Source organism: Pipistrellus kuhlii, unplaced genomic scaffold (genome assembly GCF_014108245.1).
Source record: "Pipistrellus kuhlii isolate mPipKuh1 unplaced genomic scaffold, mPipKuh1.p scaffold_m20_p_4, whole genome shotgun sequence".
In the NCBI taxonomy this organism is placed as follows: domain Eukaryota; kingdom Metazoa; phylum Chordata; class Mammalia; order Chiroptera; family Vespertilionidae; genus Pipistrellus; species Pipistrellus kuhlii.
The window spans coordinates 13,358,070-13,378,873 of record NW_023425540.1 but is presented as its reverse complement, the minus strand read 5'-3'; the positions used below and the strand labels follow the sequence as shown (position 1 = coordinate 13,378,873).

General features: G+C 44.0%; 1 protein-coding gene across 2 annotated transcripts in view; it reads right to left on the bottom strand.

The window, feature by feature from the left end:
• OTULIN (OTU deubiquitinase with linear linkage specificity) overlaps positions 1–19,016 on the bottom strand; it is a 31,664-nt gene extending 12,648 nt beyond the window's left edge. Inside the window, exons 1-4 of one of the 2 annotated variants that reach the window (XM_045571862.1) lie at positions 18,685–19,016; positions 10,105–10,181; positions 4,849–4,943; positions 27–170 (exon numbers count right to left, since the gene is read on the bottom strand). In XM_045571862.1, the coding sequence (XP_045427818.1) occupies positions 27–170; positions 4,849–4,943; positions 10,105–10,181; positions 18,685–18,860 (492 nt within the window). In that variant the 5' untranslated portion in view covers positions 18,861–19,016. The remainder of the gene's footprint in view (positions 1–26; positions 171–4,848; positions 4,944–10,104; positions 10,182–18,684) is intronic. The other variant, XM_036409522.2, reaches the window with a different exon arrangement.
• Between the last annotated feature and the right edge of the window lie 1,788 nt (positions 19,017–20,804).

Below are 20,804 nucleotides of genomic sequence, written 5' to 3'. Positions count from 1 at the left end.
GACGCAAACCTGCAGCAGCAGCGTACCAGCGTGAGCTCCGGGTCCTGCAGCCAGGAGGGCAGCCCCGCCGGCTGGCTCATGGCCTGGAACAGCGTGGCGCGCAGTGCACAGTAGTTATCTCCGCGGACTCGCCTTATGGAGGTGAATTTCTGAGATACCTCTTCATAGCCCTGGGTGAAAGCATCAAAGAATTCAAAATGGTTGTTACTAACTTCAGGGAGAGTTTATTCCTGTGGGAAAATGTGCCCCTGAAAGACTGGAAACAAGACTGGCTGAGTCCTTCATGTAAGACATTCTAATTCTTTCTTTATTAATCAAAAGATATTAACAAATGTTAGTACTGTACAGAATATCAGCATGTTAACAGATGCAATACACTATACCATATAAATAATATACACAGTATTATTAAAATACCAACCACTCTCAAAATTGGAGTTATATGACCTTCCTAAGCAATTATTGCACACTTATGAATTGATAACTGAATGTATGGGTAATTTTAATCATGTATTGATTGACTAGAGGCTGGGTGCACAAAATTATGTATTGACAGAGGCTGGGTCCCTCAGCCTGGCCTGCACCCTCTCACAATCCAGGATCACTGGTTACTAACCACTCACCTGTCTGCCTAATTGTCCCTAACCACTCTGCCTGCCTGCCTGGTCGCCCCTAACCACCTCTGCCTCAGCCCCCACCATGGCAGCTTCCAGAAGGACATCCAAAATGACATTGGGCCGGAACCGGTTTGGTTCAGTGGATAGAGCGTCGGCCTGTGGACTGAAGGGTCCCAGGTTCGATTCCAGGCAAGTGCATGTGCCTGGTTGCGGGCACATCCCCAGTGGGGGGTGTGCAGGAGGCAACTGATGGATGATTCTCTCTCATCGATGTTTCTGACTCTCTATCCCTCTCTCTTCCTCTCTGTGAATAAATCAATAAAATATATTTTTTTTAAAAATGACATTGGATGTCCCATCTAATTAGCATATTATGCTTTTATTATTATAGATAATTCTGAAGGGCTTAATCTGTATTTAAATTGACCCTAAATCTTTAATGAAAAGATAGGAAAGAAGAGAAAGATGTACTACATTTGTATCTCTGTATTAAAACACATACAGACACACACACATCCCAAAATCCCAATTTTCCATGGCACATTTTAAAAAGTCTAATTCTTGGATAATTCTGTTATACTATTTTAAAAGTGGATTTAAGCCGAAACTGGTTTGGCTCAATGGATAGAGTGTCGGCTTGGGGACAGAAAGGTCCCGGGTTTGATTTTGGTCAAGGGCATGTACCTTGGTTGCGGGCATATCCCCAGTAGGAGGTGTGCAAGAGGCAGCTAATCGATGACTCTCTCTCATTGATGTTTCTAACTCTCTATCTCTCTCCCTTCCTCTCTGTACAAAATCAATAAAATATTTTAAATAAATAAATAAAAGTGGAATTAATTGTCATTCTTGTTCAATCTGGAAGTGAAAGGAGGAAATGAAAATGTTCAGTGACATGCTCTCAAAATCAGCATTCAAATGGAATATTTTGAAGTATACTCTACAAAAGGACACTATAAAATCCTAGTGACCGGTCCACAGGCCTCTGATGATCTGATCTCCCTGGCTGGGCACACTGCTCAGGGATCATATCAACCTCAGCGCTCCCCCAACTCGCTCACTTCGATCCTGTCTATCCTCTCACTTGGCCTGTTCTCCCTCGACAGTTTCTGGAGACCGTTTCCTACCCTGCACTCATTCAAAGGAGTCTCACTCTCACCACGCAGCCAGCCACCCTGTGTCCAAGTGCTGCATCCTCATCATGAGCTGTGTTCAAGGTCCAGTCACAGACAGTGCTCTTAGTGGGTATGAAACTACTACTTTATAACAAAATGTTGGGAGTCCCATTTTTAGGTAGTGGTCCAATCACTGTGACAGATGAGGGACCATCAAGCAGACTCATGTTTACTAATGTGCATCTCTTCCCTATGGTGAACCCTCAATTACCTTGAATATTCACGATGACTTATTCAACAGCAACTGCACCTCTCAAAATGCATACTACATTACTCACGCTATTTCAGAGGTGAGTCAAACTTTGAAAATTAAATTTGGATTTATACACATCTCCAAAAGAAACCCAAACAGACAAATGAGGACTAAAAAAAGAACCGAGACCCATGCTGTTATCAGGCCCGAGATGCTCTACAAAAGGACCATGAGTCCTGATGTGACGATGTTTTTCTAACTGATGTGCCTTTGATTCCATTTGGTCCCTGAAAAACCCAACTACAGGGTCAAATCTTTTTCTTGAAATAAAATGACCGAGAAATTATTTCAGCATGAGTTCCAAAATATGGAATATTTGGATAACTTAGGGGTCATCTTCAATTATGGACTTTCAGGTGCCAGTTGTTAGAAAAATCCTTTAAAGAGAATGAGGTCATATAATAAAATTGCAAGCCAGTGGAAGTATTTCTGGGGAACATGAAAAAATATGGGCATATTTAGGAGATATTACAGGTTCAGTTCCAGACCACCGCAGTAAAGTGAATATCTCAATAAAGCAAGTTACCTGAATTTTTTGTATCCCAATGCATATACAAGTTATGTTTACACTCCACTGTAGTCTATTAAGTGTGCAATAATATTATGCCTAAAAAAGCAATGTATATGCCTTAATTAAAAAAACATAATTGGCCGAAACCAGTTTGGCTCAGTGGTAGAGCATCGGTCTGCAGACTGAGGGGTCCCAGGTTCAATTCCGGTCAGGGGCATGTACGTTGGTTGCGGGCACATCCCCCATAGGGGGTGTGCAAGAGGCAGCTGGTCAATGTTTCTCTCTCATTGATGTTTCTAGCTCTCTATCTCTCTCCCTTCCTCTCTGTAAAAAATGGATAACATATATTTTTTTTAAAAACACACACACAATTGGTAGTTACAAAACAGTCATAGAGATATAAAGTACAACATAGGGAATATAGTCAATAATATTGTAATAACTATGTATGTGCCAGAGGGATACCGGATATATCAGGGGAACACTTGTAAAGTATATGACTGTGAAACCACTATGCTACATACCTGACACCAATACAAAATAATACTGAATGTAAATTGAAACTGAAAAAAAATAATAAAAAAAACCCCACCCCACTTTATTGCTAAAAAAAAAAAATGCTAACAATCACCTGAGCCTGATGGAAAAATGGCATCAATACACTTACTCATACAGGATTGTGTCAAATCTTCAATTTGTAAAAAAGGCAACAAAGCAAAGCACAATAAAATGAGCTATGCCTGTGTTTAGATAATGGGCTACTGGTTATCTAGTCTGATACCAGGTGAAGGTTGTTAAAAAATCTATGGCTGATACGCAGATTCAGCAAATGGCCTCACAAATCTAGATGTTCTTCACCCTTCACTGCTGGCAGGAACTGAGAGTCCTGGTACTTCCTGATTGAGTTCTCTCACAAGGGACTGAGACACAAAGAGCCTGCAGTCCACACCTACAGGGGGCAGAGCTGACATCTGCTCTCAGAGCTTGAAAAGTGACAGCTACACTCTGAGTTAAGCACAGCTCATTGCCAGGTAGGCCTGGGCAGCTGAGTTGCCTGCTGAAAGATGTGCAATACTGTCTACAAAAACAAGCTCTGAAATAAAGACCAAATGTATTCAAATATTTAAACATTTTAATTTTTAATATATATATATATATATATATATATATATATATATATATATATATATGTTTTTTTTTTTTATTTGTTTGTTTTTTTACAGAAAGGAAGGGAGAGGGATAAAGAGTTAGAAACATCGATGAGAGAGTAACATCGATCAGCTGCCTCCTGCTGGGGATGTGCCCAAAACCAAGGTTCATGCCCTTGACCAGAATCGAACCTGGGACCCTTCAGTCCACCTGGCTGACGCTCTATCCACTGAACCAAACTGGCTAGGGCTACTTAAACATTTTAAATACTAAATAATAGTTACAAACAAAAAAATCTATTAGAAAAATATCTACCAAGTATAATAGATCAATATCTCCAGTATACAAGAAGTGCATTCAAATTCACAATGTAAATAAACCCAAGAGAAAAATGAACAGGAGATATAACCCAGAATTTATAAGAGGTGGTGTAAGACTTAGACTGAAACTCATTTTTGCAGCTCACAACTGTCGAATGGTAGCAATTTTGCATGGTTCACACTAGTAAGGAATGTTGGATTCAGGACATGTTCAAGGGCAAGGAATGGTGTGCTGTCCAGCTGGCTGTGCAGTAGGAGTGAGTCAGGGGATCTGATCTGAGTAACAAGCCAGTCCAGTCACAACAGGACCCTGGCATGTCCCACAGCCTGGAGACTACCACAGGGTCACCAATCTGTACAATAGTGTTGGGAGGGGACAACTCCTGGAATGCCCTAAATGAAGGGGAGTTCCAGATCCCTGTACTTGGGGAGTGTAGGAGCCCCTAAGACTGGAGGGCATGAAACAAAACCCAGGGGACAGTAGGGGATTAGACATCTTTTACCTCACCAGGCCAGTAAAACATTCCCAAATGATTCCAAGAGGACAAGCAACGGCTGGCCCAACTCTAAACAGCAGAATCATTTCTGTGTTTTTCAAGGAACTTATATTACTAAAAAACTGATGATTCTATTTTAATACTGGGACTCGGAAAAAGTCCCTTATCTTCGGCAACTGTTCCTTATCTCTAAAATCAGAACACTAATATTTACATAGTGTAATAGCAATTGTCATAATTAATGTCTAAAAATATAAAAGGACACACTAAATAATTACCTATGACAGACTATTTGAAAGACTTGAAATATGTGCATGCAGGTGTCATACCTTTTTCATACATGTAGCTTTTTGAGTATTTCCCCTCCATTCTTTTTTGCAGTAGTCCATGATATCCATTTCAGGAGCTACACTTAATTTAGGTTCTGTAAAAGAGTCAAACAGAAGCAGAGAGGGGGAAATAATGGGGGGCGGGGGGGGGAAAGCATAATCAGAACAACAGTACTTCTTTATGCAGGGATTATTTTCTCTCATTTCATTCAAAAAATATATGGGATCTCATCATTGCCTATCAGCTGATCCAGACCACTACCCCCTCACTCCTAGATAACCCAATCTGTTTCCTTTATCACACACCCTACTAGCCATTCTCCAAATGGCAGCCAGAGTGATGTACTTTAACATCACTCCTGGGGCCTCCCATCTCAGTTGGAATGGAATGGATGTCCTTACTACCTACAAGGGCCACTGTCCTGGCTAACTGTCTCTCTGGACTTGGCTCTCACCACTCCTCTCAATGACAACTTCTGCTCCACCTGCAGCCGCCCCTGTATTCCTTCAACACATCTGGCTCTTTCCTAGGCACCTGCTCCCAAATTCCATGCAGGCCTCTGCTCACCTCTGAGACCCCTATATCATAATGTCACACACCTTCACTCTATATTCTTCTTAACACTGTTCTGTTTTTCTTCTTGGCAATAATCAATACCCAACATATTTCTTTTTCTGTATCCCCCTCCCCACCCCACTCCACTCCACTCCACACTCACACCCACACACAAACACAGTAAAGCACAGCTCCTTGAGGGCAGGGGTTTATTTTATTTCCTGGCTGTGTCCCCAGAACCTGCAGCTGCTCAAGACACAGGTGTCCACAAATACTGTTTCAATCAATTAAACAACAGTCTGAGCTATGAGAAAATACATCTAATTACTTGTAATAAGTTTTTTTCTCATCCATTATACAAAGAGATAACACTTTGGTAACAAAACATGTATTTGTTATTATTAATTTATATCCTGCCCTAATCCCCAAAGACTACAATAATAATGAGTCAGAAACTAAAAGAGCTCTCAATGTTAGTTGAACCACAGACCTCATTTTACTCTAATAAAACAAAATTAAAAATATAACTTATGTCCAGACAAATGACATAGTAAGAAAATGGCCTTTAGTTTTCCTTACTGTTTGGAGTTGGATTTTGTGGTCTACACATATGCACGTACATGCCTATATCTATGTGTATGTTTTAGGAAGAAAGGGAAGTATATTCTCAGGCATATCTTGACTTTCTTTTTAAATTATTGAAGAAGTAAACGTTAGCAAAAAAAATTAGGATATAAACACAGAAGAACCTTACAATGTATCAACTCCAGAGGAAGTTGACATAAAATAAAAATATTATATTCAGCTCAATTCAACAAATATTTATGTCTAATACACATCAAGCATTGAGCTAGGAATATGAAGGCTTGCGACCCAGATTTTGTCCTGAATGGGTTTAAAGAAACTCCTGAAGAAAAGACAATAGGCATTCACAAGCAAGGGTGTGATGGATGCTGAGATGATTAAGGAGCACAAAAAAGGAACTGCTAAGCCCTTCCTGTAGTTCAGGTAAATCAGGGTTTTTTTTTAATATAAAACATTAAGAACTGTATTTTTTAAAATCTCATGGTGAATCCCTTTATGAAGAAAATAAACTCTGTCTGAAAAGAGGAATAATACATATACAGACAACATAGATCATGTAGCTGACAACTCCTATAGCATAAGTCAGGATTGGCTTAAAGGTGAAACAGACCCCTACTCATTATACAGAGACCTCAAACACCAATGCTCCACAGCCAATCTTCAAATAAAGACCTATAGCTTGAAATTCAAGAAACATTTTTTGACTATTTAGTAGAGGAAAGAGTTGTCTTGTATCTGCCTTTCCACTCACCTCCCCACAAACCACGAGGAACTGCTAATGTCCAGAGTCAAGGACGTTTACTGGGCCGTGTCCTCCCACCAGGCAGAGCATGCTTCCTGCTCAGCAGAGGCCTCCAGGAAAGAAAGTCCAGCCTTTCTCCTCTCCTCGCTTGCAGTCCTCATTCCTGCACGTGCCAAAATGACACCTGCCTCCTGGGCAGGGCAGGCAGGCAGGCCTACCCCTCAGGTTTGAGGGGGAGAAGCAGGGCACCTCACCTGGCCAAGAAGCCAGGCCCAGGCCACAATCCTGTGCTGGGTCAGATGTGCACACTGGGCAGAGAGGGTGAGGACACGGGGTACCTGCACAGCTGCTAGATCAAAATGGTACTTTAATTTCCCTCCTGCTGCTGTTTTTTGAGAGGCGGGCTCTAGAGCCACTGACTGCCAACCTCTAGGCCAGGGGCAAGCTGCTTAGAGTGTTCAACAGCTCCTTTCTTTAATTGCAAACCACATTGACTCTGATTATCAGAAAGAACATTTTTAATGGGAAAGGGGGGAAGAGGCTGAAAAACAGAAGGTAACCAGGAGATGAAACAAAAGGCCTGGTTCTTAACACCATGTGGTGACCAAGTCAAAGATCAGACCCTTGGGACATGGGAAGTTACAGATGAACCCCTCCAGAAAGCTGAGACTCAACAATAAGCTATCAAAAAGACCAGGCAAATTTTTTTTTTTGGGGGGGGGGCCAAGAATTACACAACTTTTCTATAATGAACCAGACAGTAAGTAACATAGGTTTTGGGGGCCATAAAGTTCTGTCACAATTACTCCACTTTACCATGCACGAAAGCCACCAATGACAATATGTAACTGATAAGTTCTAATGACATCCTTTCTACCAAACCAGGTGGCATGTCAAGTTTGGCTAGGGAGCCATAGTATGCTGATCCCTAGAGAAGGTGCAAGAAACCTTTTCACTAACAAAGAGTGAATATAAGAAAACCTTGTTGACCTGAACTCTGACTTGAGAATTCATAACCACAGGCCGGCTCTCAGACAGGGACAGGGTGTAAATTCAGATCAGCCACAAGACCCTGGAAACACAAGTCTGGAAATTCATATAAAGTGGCCCAAGGGAGGTGACACCCTGGGTGCCTGGCAGAAACAAGGCCAAATTTTCTCACACTCAAGCCAAGTTGCATGAACTCAATACACAGATACGCAAGAGCTGAGCTTATAATTCAACCTTTAAAGAAAGAAATAAGCAAAATAATTATATCTATCAGGATTTTTAAAAAATAAAAGACCCAGAAGAGTATGTTTAAAATGCTTTAAAAAAAAATAAAGAAATTAAAAACATGAGCAGAGAAAATAAACTAGCCAAAATGATCAGGCAAATGGAGGGGGAGGGGGAGAAAGAAAATAAATCTGAATAAACCATCTAGAATGCAACAGAGGCTACAAGATTAAAAACATATATGAAAATGTGTGTAATTGAGAGCCTCGGATGACTGAATGGGGGCTAGCAAATATCTAATTAGAGTTCTGGAAGGAGTGAATACCGAGAACTGGAAAAGGCAATAGTCATAAAGATAATAGCTGAAAATTCTTCTGAACTGATGAAAAAAAACAAAACTAGGCACCCAGAAATGCAAACAGAAAAAAAAAAATATCAAGCAACACGTTAAAAAAAAAAAAAAAAAAAATCCACACTTAAGAGTTATCAAGGAGAAACACCTAAGACAAAGAGAAGGAAAAGACAGATTATCTACTAAGGATTAGTCTGACTGCAGTGTTTTAACTAAAAGAAACTAGAAGACAACACAATAAAATGTTCTTCAAAAAGATTATAGGCAACAACTATTCATCTGGAGTTACTCAAGAAAAAAATTGAAATAAATTTTTCAAATACACAGAGCTTCCCACCAACAGATCCTTACAGAGGCCCTTCCAAAGGTTGTTATTTCAGGAGGGCCCTGAATAAGCCCAGAGGGCTGAGATGCAAGAAAGAATATAAAGGGGTCCATTTTAATCTCAGACTAACACTGGAAGTGACCAGGCCCACTGAAAAGCTCAACTGCCTGCATTAGGGCTGTTACTGGCAGGCAAAAAAGAGCCTTCAGAGTGAAGGAGAAAATGAGGACTCTGCAAATGTAGCAGGAATGCCCAACAGCCAGAATCACTTCTTCCTCAGGAATCCTATATAATAAAAGGCTAATATGCTAATTGATCACACAGCCATGCACTGACCACCACAGGAGAAGTGCTGCTCAGCCAGAAGCCAGGCTCACAGGAAGCAGGCCTAAGCTGTCAGATGGACATCCCTTGAGAGCTCCTGGACTGCAAGAGGGTGCAAGCCAGACTGAGGAACCCCCCCCACACACACACCTCCCTAGACCCCCCAATCCCAAGTGCATGAATTTCGTGCACTGGGCCTCTAGTATGACTAATAAGAACTCTGCATCAGAAGTGAATTCTGTGTAACTGCAGCAGCAGAAACCAAGCGTCCTCAGCAATTTCATGGAGGACTAGAACAGTGTGGCCCAAGAATACATCTGACTAGGCCCCTACAAAGAAAATCTCCTATGGCCACCAGTGAGGAGTTCCACCAATTCCTAGCTGAGGAAGACTTGAACACCATCAACAAAACCCCACTTTGTATCATTTCTTCCAAATCACACATACGATAATGCTTTTGTTAACCATAAAACAAACAGAAGCTAGTGCTCAAAACAAACCACTAGAACACACACATTACAATGGGAATAAGAGAGAAAACGCCACTTGTGCCTCTCCCATGACAAATCCCCAAATGGATGTGAAGTAATGAGGTGCTTCACACACAGTGGAGGAGGCCAGGATGTAACGCCTCGCTCTAGCAGCAATGATGGGTCACAGGTCCCCGGTTGGGATGAGAAGAGCAGGCATGACTGAGCAGAAACATGAAACAAAATCATGAAACGAGAGGATCAGTGCTACCAATCCCATGATCATTCTTTCTTACTAGTCAGTCAAATCCGCATAGCCATCTGATGCAAAGACACGGTTCTCTATTAGTCTTCCCATGTGAAATGAAAACTGCATTGCAAATCCAAACTCTCCCTCCAAGAATGTAAGGAAATCAAGAACTAAGAGAGGGCAGTGTCAAGAGACTCCACCAATCCTGATGGGTACAAAAATGGCATGAAAAGAATATGTTCAATAAAATGTTAAGACCTCAGGAAACAATACTCACCAGACTCTAACAAAATGAATAATTGCACGCAGCTAAGACCATATGCATATCCCCTAGGAAGTACATCCTAATATTTTATGAACATGGATATACGGATTTAACAGCATTTTCTACTATAAACAGAACAATAAAACAATAAATAAAACAATTCCAAACATACCTGATAACCCTCTTTCATGTATAAGTAACTCTTTCTCCTTTTCTATTTCATCCGCAGCACGATACATGTCCTCCTCGCTGAAATCATACCAAATGAGACATTTCAAAGCTGTTGCACTGACAGTTTCCCTCTTATCACAAATGCAGGTGCTTATAAATTGATAAGACATTTGAAGTTTAATTTTTTTCTTATTAATGACAATTTGATAAAATATGGGTCTTTCATCTTAGATGCTCGTGTTTCTATCATTCCACTTCAGAGTTTCTTACTTCAAATGAGACATTTTACATCACTCCATTTGCCACCTGGCTCTGAGGCCATTTTAATTACAAGTCTATTAATGCCTCATCTGCACATGTAAGCACCTTAGCATGTGTCTTATCAATGAAGCACTGTCATAGTCTATCAAGTTCCGAGAATAAATACAGTGCTATTAAAAGTGTTCATATAGGTATGCAGGCCGATGGTCCACCTTAATGTCACAAATTTGACAATAGCTACTCTAATAACAATAGGCGAGCATCAATTATTACAAGTCACCAGAGCTAAAAAAATAAATACCTTCCAAAGGCTCCCCCTGTTATATTCATGTTCCCCTGAGCACATCCCTATTGTCCCACATACTCTTGTTGCTGCCACTGCTACTGACTTGGTACTTATATAATAGTTTCCTAAAGAGTCTCTAGTCTCACTTACTGAACTAACAAGAACCTACTAAGTACTAGAAAGGGAGACAAGGGTGCTAGACAAAGATGATGGGACTTTTGGTTTTAGGGTGCCTTCTCTCCCCCTCAACTTACACCACAACATGACAATGATGGGCAACAGAAACACTATGTTTGCTAAAACCACAAGACATAGTAAAGTCCAAACGTGGACAAAGGAGGAGTAAATGGTGAAGGACGGGAATCCTTGCTGCCTGTGGAAGGGCATCTGTTGAAGAGAAGACCAGTAAACCCTGCAGAACCCCAGAAAGGCCAAGTACTTCATTCAGAAGGTACAGGAGACACTGAGAACTGAGACCAAGGAAACTGACTGATGTACACACAAGGAGTAATCAGACCCTCAATTCCCCATACTCCTCGATGACAGCACACCCCCATCCTCACACAAGACAGGAGGCTCCAGGCACAATGGCACACAGGAAGGAGGAGTTAATAGGTCAATAAACAATAAGGAATTAAGTGAACGACTGAGATGCTCCCATCCCCAGATCCCCCTGCTACTTCTCCATGGCCTAGTACTGCTGGAAGAAAGAGGAAGGGGTGAGGGGAGAAAGAGACAGATGAAGGTGTGTTGAGAGAGGTGGGGAGTCTAATATATCTGCCTCTCCCCACCCAACCTGAAACTCTTCAATGGTTCCCAAATAAGCAGAAAAGTCTAAAATGTGGACTTAACCTACCAGTCTAGCCAGTATTCCGTGATTCCCTACACACACCCACACCAATCCAAGGTTTCCCAGGCAGGCACTTTCACACCCTGTGATTGACTCTCCCCATTCCCTCTGCCTAATAGGCAATGAGCCTAGCACAGCAGGACAGGTACTATGTGGGACCCCACTGGAGTGGGAACCCAGAGGTAAAATGTCCTCACTGCAGCCCTTATCAGCCATATGTATGACTGTAGAACTAAAGTAACTACATTTGTCAGCGCCTAAATTTAACCAAGGACAGTAAGAGTACCCACCTCAAAGGGTTGTTATGGGAAGAGACAATGTAAAATATTCAGCACTCAAAGTTAGCTATTCCTATTAATTCTCATACTATATCCATTGGTTCAAAGTATTAATAAACAATAATCTTTTCACATACCCCTTTTCTTTCTAAAATAAAGGTGCTGGGGTATGTGTGGGCTGATTTTTTTTAATGTTCTGGGGTTGAGGGGTCATATTAGGGAAAAGGTACTTTCCACATACTCTGGATCATCAGATTTCAAGTAAAAGGTGTGATGTCAACCATGGAGCCTGTGCCAGAGTTCAAAACAAACAGAAAGCAGATTCCCAGAGCCTATACCTCAAACACCTAAAATAAAAAGTGACTAAATGTGTTAGTTCTTCTTTTGCTAATTTAATATCTTTCGGGCCATGTTCCGAGTTTGATCAAATGTGAAAAATTCTGATCCTAAAACACAGGCACTCAAGTGAATCACTTTCAAAATATTACCAGAAGCATCTCTTTGGGCAAGCACTTACCTAATCTTGTCAGTTCTCTCGTCTTCATAAAGAGAAGACTGGATAAGATCTAAATGACCTACATCATCTCATGATATTCATAAACTAATTATTCGATAGTAAAATTCTGAACCACACCAAAAAATGTATTTTTTTGCCAACTTGACAAAAAGAAATAGGTATCATTTGGATTGTTTCACATTGGACAGCTACTCTTGTGTTGGCTGTTGTCAGTTTGTTTTGTTTTATTTTTTTAAAAATATATTTTATTGATTTTTTACAGAGAGGAAGGAAGAAAGATAGAGTTAGAAACATGGATGAGAGAGAAACATCAGTCAGCTGCCTACTGCATACCTCCCACTGGGGATGTGCCCGCAACCAAGGTATATGCCCTTGACCAAAATCGAACCTGGGACCTTTAAGTCCACAGGCTGACGCTCTATCCACTGAGCCAAACCGGCTTCGGCTGATGTCAGTTTTTTATTTGACAATCTAAGGGAGAAAAGGTCAGTGCCCCTGACGAAACAGGTATCACATGTTTTAAAATTCCTGTGGCATAAGGCTGAAAATTGCTGATCTACATGGTTCCTCTTCCAGTTCTTACTTCTAACAGACCAGGAATCTATTAGTCGTTAAACATTCTACCTCCAGGGAAAGTCTGTAGCTGTGCTACATGCACATTTGGCTATACTTTGTCCTCTTCCTTTTCAATCTACAAAGTTACCAAAGTGCAATCGCAATACCAGTGCCCAGATGGGGTTCTCAGAACAAACATTTCTCAGACCAGTCACAAATGCAAATTCCCACAAAGACCAACAATAGAGGAACAGAAATAAATCAAAGGGAAGATAGAAACAGAAAGTGAGATCATCTTATCTAATAAGAGTAATATGCAAATTGACCATCACTCCAACACACAAGATGGCCACCCCCACATGGTCAAAGATGGCTGCCACCATGTGGAGATAAGATGGCCACCACAAGATGGCCAGCAAGGGAGGGCAGTTGGGGCGGGGGGGGAGGAACCAGGCCAGCAGAGGTGGCCAGTTGGGGGGACCACACTGGCAAGGGAGGGCAGTTGGAGGTTCCGGGGCCAGCAGGGGAGAGTAGTTGGGGTGATCAGGCCTGCAGGGAAGGAAAGTAAGTGGTGACCAGGCTGGCACAGGAGGACAGTTAGGGGCAACTGGACTAGCAGGGGAGCAGTAAGGCATCGATCGGGTTGGCAGGGGAGTGGTTAGGGGGTGATCAGGCTGGCAGACAGAAGCAGTTAGTGGCAATCAAGCAGGCAGGCAGTTGAGTAGTTGGAAGCCAGCAGTCCTGGATTGTGAGGGGGATATCCAACATCCCTCGAGGGGTCCTGATTGGAGAGGGTGCAGACTGGGCTGAGGGATACCCACCCCCCCATGCACGAATTTTGTGCACCCAGGCCTTTAGTCTATATAATAAAAGCCCAGCAACCGTTATGGAGGAATGACCAGAACGACTGGTTGCTATGATGTGCACTGACCACCAGAGGGCAGACACTCAACGCAGGAACTGCCCCCCAATGGTCAGTGAGCTCCCACAGCTGGAGTGCCGCTCAGCCAAAAGCCAGGCTCACAACCAGCGAGCACAGCAGCAGTGGCAGGAGCCTCTCTCCACAGCAGCGCTAAGGAGCAGCAAGCCGAGCAGTAAGGAGCAGTGATCAGACGGGTGTTAAGGAGCGAGGGGTCCCACCCGGAGAGGGCCCAGGCCAGGCTGAAGGACCCCATCCCGCCCCATAGCAAAGTTCCCTCTGGAACTACTGTAGTACTAGTAAAGAAAAGTAAGATGAAGTCATAAATGTGACTTGATTTCCTGGGGACGATGGCATGTGAATCACACTCAATTATACAATTTAATTAAATTTTAAAATCAAACTGTTAGCAACTCCTCCTTAGAAAATGTTTAGTTTAGCACTGTAATGTTATTTTAAAGTGTATATATTCAAGTTCCCATTTTCTCTTATGCTAGAGGTAACATAATCTTATTAATATTAAGGCAACATACACCATTGAGAAAGTTACATGACATTGCATTCTAAATTATAAGCTTCCTCTTGCTGTTCAAAGACCTACATAACAATACATTTTTGAAAACTTAATTTAAAAATGCTTACTACCTAGAAACAAAATTACACTATTCCTAAAAACAAAAGCTATAATCTAAAAACATAGAGCACAGTGAAGCAGAACACATTTCTGTGAAGCCAATTTTTCAATTTCTGATACAAGATCTAACATGAAAAAAGTCAATGCTGACATATATGCAAAGCTAACAAGACAGCATTCTAATCCCTCACCATTATGAACACTTGCACCAACTTCCCCTTGTCTAAAAAAGCTAACATGAAGATGATTTTGTTCAGCTCTCTTAACCTGAACACTGCAGTTCACGCTTAACTTGGCCTGTCCTGGGAGACTAGTGGCCCAGACAGTGTTGGTGAGACAGTGTCAACCACTGTGACACCAATGCACCTTCCCACACAGGAATAGCAAAGACCATTCAACCGAGCCTTTCTCCTCCGCTTACCAGTTGTAGAGATGGGTGAACAACACATCAAATGCAGGAAAGTACCAGCACCCAGGCCAAAATTCCACCACCCTTCTGCAACTGGACTTTCCATGACTGGCTCACGATACTCCACACAACTTCCAGAGGTGTATGGGGACGACCCTGGACCCTCAGCACTGAGGCCTGATTCTCAGAGATATCTAAGCTCTCAACTCTGAAGCTGGCTCTACATCCAGGTAAGGGGAGAGGCAGGAGGGCATAGCTGATACCCCATCAAATATAGCCCCTTGAAGCTCCTCACGTGTGAGCTGGGTGGGAAAACACACTGGCACAGTGGTATATTTAGCAACACCCAAGAACAATGTTTTAACAATTTGTTGTTATTCACAGATCTTTTGAGAAGCCACAGCTTTCATCAGAAGCTCGGCCCAGAAACATATAAATGCACATGAAGAGTTGCCTTCAATTTCAGTTCACAGTCATGCTCCCCCTACCCACCCACGGCCAACCCGTGGACCGCAGATTCAAACCCTGTCCTTCCACGAGGCAAGCAGGCAGAGAAGAGCCACAAAGCAGTCTCGCTTCTCACTTCCCTAAGCAAAGACGTGGAGATAGCGTAAGCTTCAAATGTAAGACTGGGGTGAGCAGGAGATGAAGCATAAGAGACCTGCTGATGATACAAGCAATGAAGAAGCGTCCAAAAAAAAAAAGCCAACTGAATCTGATCTGACCTACAAGGTATTTAAATGGGGCTCATCTCAGGAGCCATCCTCAGGGCTTAAGGGGGTTGGGGAAGATGGCAATCAACCTCAAGAGCTAAGAAGGAAAGAAAAGAAGGGAGAGAGAGATGAAGGGGGAAAAGATTTACCAAGTAGCTTATCCATATGATTTTTATGTCATTCTTTGTACTTCTCTCCCTTAGGAAATGCAGTGAACTTAGTCTAAAGCAGCAATTTCCAAACTTGTTTATCTAATGGCACACCCAACTAATTACTAAAATTCTTCAGTACACCAAAAAATATATTTTGCTGATCCGACAAAAAAAAAAAAAAAAAAAAAAAAAGTAATATATTTTTTTTAATCATCCACATTGGATGCTATTGTTGTATTGGCTGCTATTATTTTCTTCTTTAATCCTCACCTGAGGATATTCTTATTGATTTTAGAGAGAGGGAAAGGAAGAGGAAGAGGGGGGGGGGAAGAGAGAGAGAGAGAGAGAGAGAGAGAGAGAGAGAAGGAGAAAGGGAGAGAGAGAGGGAGAGAGAGAGGGGGATAGAGGGAGAGGGAGAGGGAGAGGGAGAGGGAGAGAGAGAGAGAGAGGGAGAAGAGGTCAGTGCTCTTGACTCAATAGTCAGATATTGCATGTTTTAAAAATTCTTGCAGCCTACGGGTTGAAAATCGTTGGCCTAAAAGAATCAGTATCTTACAGCACTGCCTAGATAATGATCCATCCCTTCCCAATGTATCACTGCACACTTCAAAGAGACACATCTGAAATGATTGGTGGCTATAAATTTGGGCTATGGTTTGTACTCATAAGTACTGTCAATAGAATGCATTAAAAATGACTGCAAGGTATCTCAAAACATCTGTAGTTTTATGCTATTTCATATATTCAAGTACAAATATTTTATTCAAATTCCTGTGCAGGGAAAACACAATTCTTTGAGTGAGAAGAACAAAGTTGGCTCCAATGACAGAAAAACACAATTTAAAAGTATTTTAAGTTGTAATTCAGACATTACATTATTTACTTAAATCTTTACCCAACTATTAGGTTGCATTTTTCATCATATAAGAACTGATGTGCACACATTACATTGCAAACTATAAAATAAGCAGTTTATAAGATGCAGTTTCTCTAACCCTTAAGAAAGTGTCACAGAGCAAACAGAAATAGCCTCACTGCTTATATAATTGGCCAGAAAGCGAAAAAATACAAGATGTGATGTTCTGCAGTTGGTGACACCTTAAGTTATCTTCACTTCCTTTCCTTGCTTCTTCCTCTTGGTTCTGAGTTAGAGAGAGTAAGATCACCGACAACAAAAGCGGGAAGAAAAAGAATTTAAGCTCTAAATAAACTACAAAACGAAACATCTAGTCCAGGAAAACAAAAATCTGAAGTGTGCTGTCTTAATTCATGTCCCTCTGCCTGCTTTGCTGAGGAAGCCGGAGAGACACTGGAGGAGGTTCCCACCCAGGCATCAGGGAACTTGGCCTTGAAACCTACTCCGTTTCTCCCTGGGCAAGCTGTACCTATCGATCGGCCACTCAGTTTCCTAATGTATAAAATGACAACCTAGGCTGAGCTTTTTAGATTCCTTTCAGCTCTAAATCTATAGTTCTACTGGCAGAAGACAGAAGAGGCCAAAAGACCTCTTCACCAGGAAGGAGTGCTCCTTCCACACCACGACCCATTTCCCAGGTATGCAGACGCTGGGAGCCACATGCAGCAGGAAAAGTTGCCAAATAACTATATGTATACTTTCGGGAACATAATGCTCACTTCATAATTTCTGCATCAGCCAAGGGGCAGGAAACTGCTCTGCAGAGGCTGAGGAGCAGCATCTGAGCAGCAAGGCCATTAGATGGGGGCAGAAGTGAGGTGGCAGCAGTTAGGCACCGCATGGGCCGGGAGAGGGGAGAGGCAGAAAATGCTCCTATTTTACAGGCTGCAGAGTCTGAGGTCTCCAACTCAAGGAGCAAAATGGAAGCCACAGGTCACATCAGCTCACACCAGTTAATGGTTTCAATTAAAATATAAATATTTTAAAGTCAGGACATTTCATACAAAAGTCCGAATATCAGTTTGTTTGTTTTAACATAGAAAAGCCAACTTATAGGCTGAAACTTAGACTACGCCCCCACAGAGAACACCTACCTGGCCAGCTTTACCAAGGTTACCTACCTCCTCACTCCTGGGGGCCAGAGTTTGAAACTTCCTACTCTAAATACTTCCCAGCGGCCACTAAGTGTGGATAATTACATCGAAAAGGGTTTGGGTGCACAATAAATGAGAATGCCACACAGCCCATGGTAAAGAACCACGCAAAGGAGAAGTATTACAATACACTAGCTGCCTAACAATCCTGCAACAGACCCCTTTTTAGGAAATGCAAAACTTTATTTTTTTTAAAGAGCATTTAAATACACCTACTTCAGCTTTCCACTTATCTATCAAACCGGTTATCGGCATGCTTTCCTCAATTTGGGAACTCAAACATATGTGCTTAGAGCTTGGAAAGTGCAGCAAAGCTTCAGCCTTCAGCTGTGTATTCTGCTTCCACCCCCATCCCCTTGCAGGACCTATGCCGCTTTCTCGCAGTTGCGTAAGGAATGGATCTAACCCGCACTCCCTTCCGTATTTAAGGCTAATGGGGGATCTCTGGCGAGCCGCTAACAAGCGACCAGATTGGAGCAGACTCCGCGCCAAGTCTAGCAACAGGTGGGCCGCTCCTCAAGCCGCGACTTGCCTTCCGGAACACACCTGCCGCCTGGCTCCATTTTCCTGCCAGGTTGGAGGAAAGATCCGCTGGGTGTTCGGTGTAACACAGTAGGTTTCCCAAGTTCCTGGCGCTTTCTTAGACTTCAGAGTTACCCTAACCCTAACCCTAACCCCTAATGCAGACAGACTATGGGGGGGGGGGGGGGGGAGGTGTGAAGTCGGGCACTAGGTGACCATACCTGGGAGGGGGTCCCTCCGGAAAAACCTTCGTACTCTGGTTACAACTGTCTCCAAACGCCGCTGCCCCGACCACCTTACTGAGAGCCCACCCCACCCCATGCCGGCTGCTTCCCAGCCCACCCCACCCCATGCCCAGCCTCCCGGGGGGACCGAGCCCGGTGCCCCTCCCACCGCCCGCGCCCTGCGAACTTACTGCTCGGCCGGGCACCGCACGGCGGCCCGCTGCTGCCCGCCGGCCGCCGCCTTCCCGCCTCCCCGCGCGGCGGCTCTGCCGGGGCCCGGGGACACGGCGCCCGCCTCCCGCGCCAGCTTCTCCGCACGGCCCGCGCCCAGCCAGGCTCCCGGCTGGGGCATGGTCTCCCGACTCATGGAGCCGCCGGGGACGGCGGCGGGGCCGCGGGGGGTCAGCGCCTCCGAGCGATCCAGGGCCCCTGCCGTCGGGGCGCCCGGCCGTGGCCGCCGCCGCCGCTCCGCTGCCCGCCGGCTCCCGAGGCTGCCCAGGGCGCTTCCGCGCGCGTCACGGCCGCCCGCCCCGCGGCCTCTGACCCCCGCCGAGGGGGCGTGGCCCGCGAGGGCGGAGCGTCTAGGGGCGGGGCCTGCGCCTGCGCCTGCGCGGCGGAGCGCGACGGGGAGGCGTCCTTAGTGGCGTCGCCACTGCGCATGCTCCACACCCTGGAGCTGTCACTTGGCCCCAAGGTGTGTGGTGCGCCTTCCTTTTTTTGGGGGGGTCGCGGGCAGCCCCAGGGGGAAAGTAGAGGGGGGAGGAAAGGGAACCCAGCGGGACGCGTCCTCGGTGAGGAGGGGGAGGAGGAGGGAAACCGGCCCGAGGTGTGAAGGGCGCTGATGTGTTTGTTTGGGCATCTTTCAGTGGCACTCGGGGCTCCCGAGTGTCACCCAGCGCCCACCCGCGTTTCCTCAACTGTAAAGAGAGGGGTGTGGGCAGGTAGTGTGGCGCGGCCTGCCAGCCCTTCCGAGAATGATGCCGTCACGGTCCGCCCCCGAGGCCGGAGGACCGTGGCCTTCCGTGCGGAGTCAGGCTCCAGGTCCCAGGGCTTGGAAGTTACGGTCCCTCCCCTGCCTGAGGGCGGGAACGGGGGGCGAACCTGTTCCACTGCGCAGGCGCGGCCCTGTGTGTTCTCGACTGTGCTCTTTCAAATAGAAAATTTGATTTTAGAGGAACAAGAGCAAAAGGAAAATATTAACAGATCAAAGATCAAGTAGTGAAATGCCTGCAGTTTTAAGATCTCCCATACTAGCAAAGAAGCAGTTAAATCTGATTTTTTTTTTTCTGGAATGGTTTTGTCACCCTCTTGCAGTTCAGTATATTTTAATATCTAATAGGTGCCTTTTTTTTTCTTTAGAGTTGAGAATAATTTTGAATGCACTGGATGATCTATTTTTTATATGTTATTTGTATATGTTGACTATAATCCAAAAGAGTAGACAATATTTTTTACCCAGTTCTAAAAAAAAAAAAAAAAAAAAAAAAAATTATTGTTTAAACACCATAAAGTTCACTCATTTTAAATGTACAATGCAATGAGTTTAAATAAATATACAAAGTTGTACAACCATCACTACCACCTAATTTTAGACTATTTCCATCACTCCAAAAATATCTTTCATGCCTGTTTGTGATCAGTCTTCATTCTCACCACCATAACCTCAGACAACAACCACTACTTTCCTTTCTGTCTCTATAGATTAGTGATAGCCTCTACACGTGAACAGCAGTCATGGATACAAAGGGTATTATCAAGCAAACAGTACAGAACCAGAATACAGAAGGAGGAAATGGCATGGCAATTGAGAAACCTGCAAATATTGTGGGGCAAAAACTAGGAAGGAAGCAGAGATTTTATTGAAAGACTAGGGGCCCAGTGCACGAAGTCATGTACCTTGAAAGGAACTGTGGGTCACGAGGCTGCAGTGGGCACGGGTGGGTCTCAGCCCATCTGCACCCTCGCCTGGCCCCTCCTGCTGCAGCCCTTGGTCCCCTGTCTCCTGGCAGCCCTGCTCTGCCCCCCACCATTGCTCCTGAAGCATTGGGGCCAGTGCTGTCAGCAGGTTTGAGCAGCAGCTGTTGCCCTGATTGCCCCTCAGGAGCAGGGGGAGGAGGAGAAGCCCTCAGGGGTGAATAGGGCTCGCAGCTGCTGCTCACATCCTCTGATGGTGCTGAGCAATCGGGGCAATGCAGGGCGCCAGCAGTGGGTGCAAGTGCTGGGCAGGGTCATGGCACATGAGAGCAAAAAATTTTCAGGAACCTCCAGAGGCTCACCCTGATGACAGCGACCAGTGCCCCACCTTGGTCTG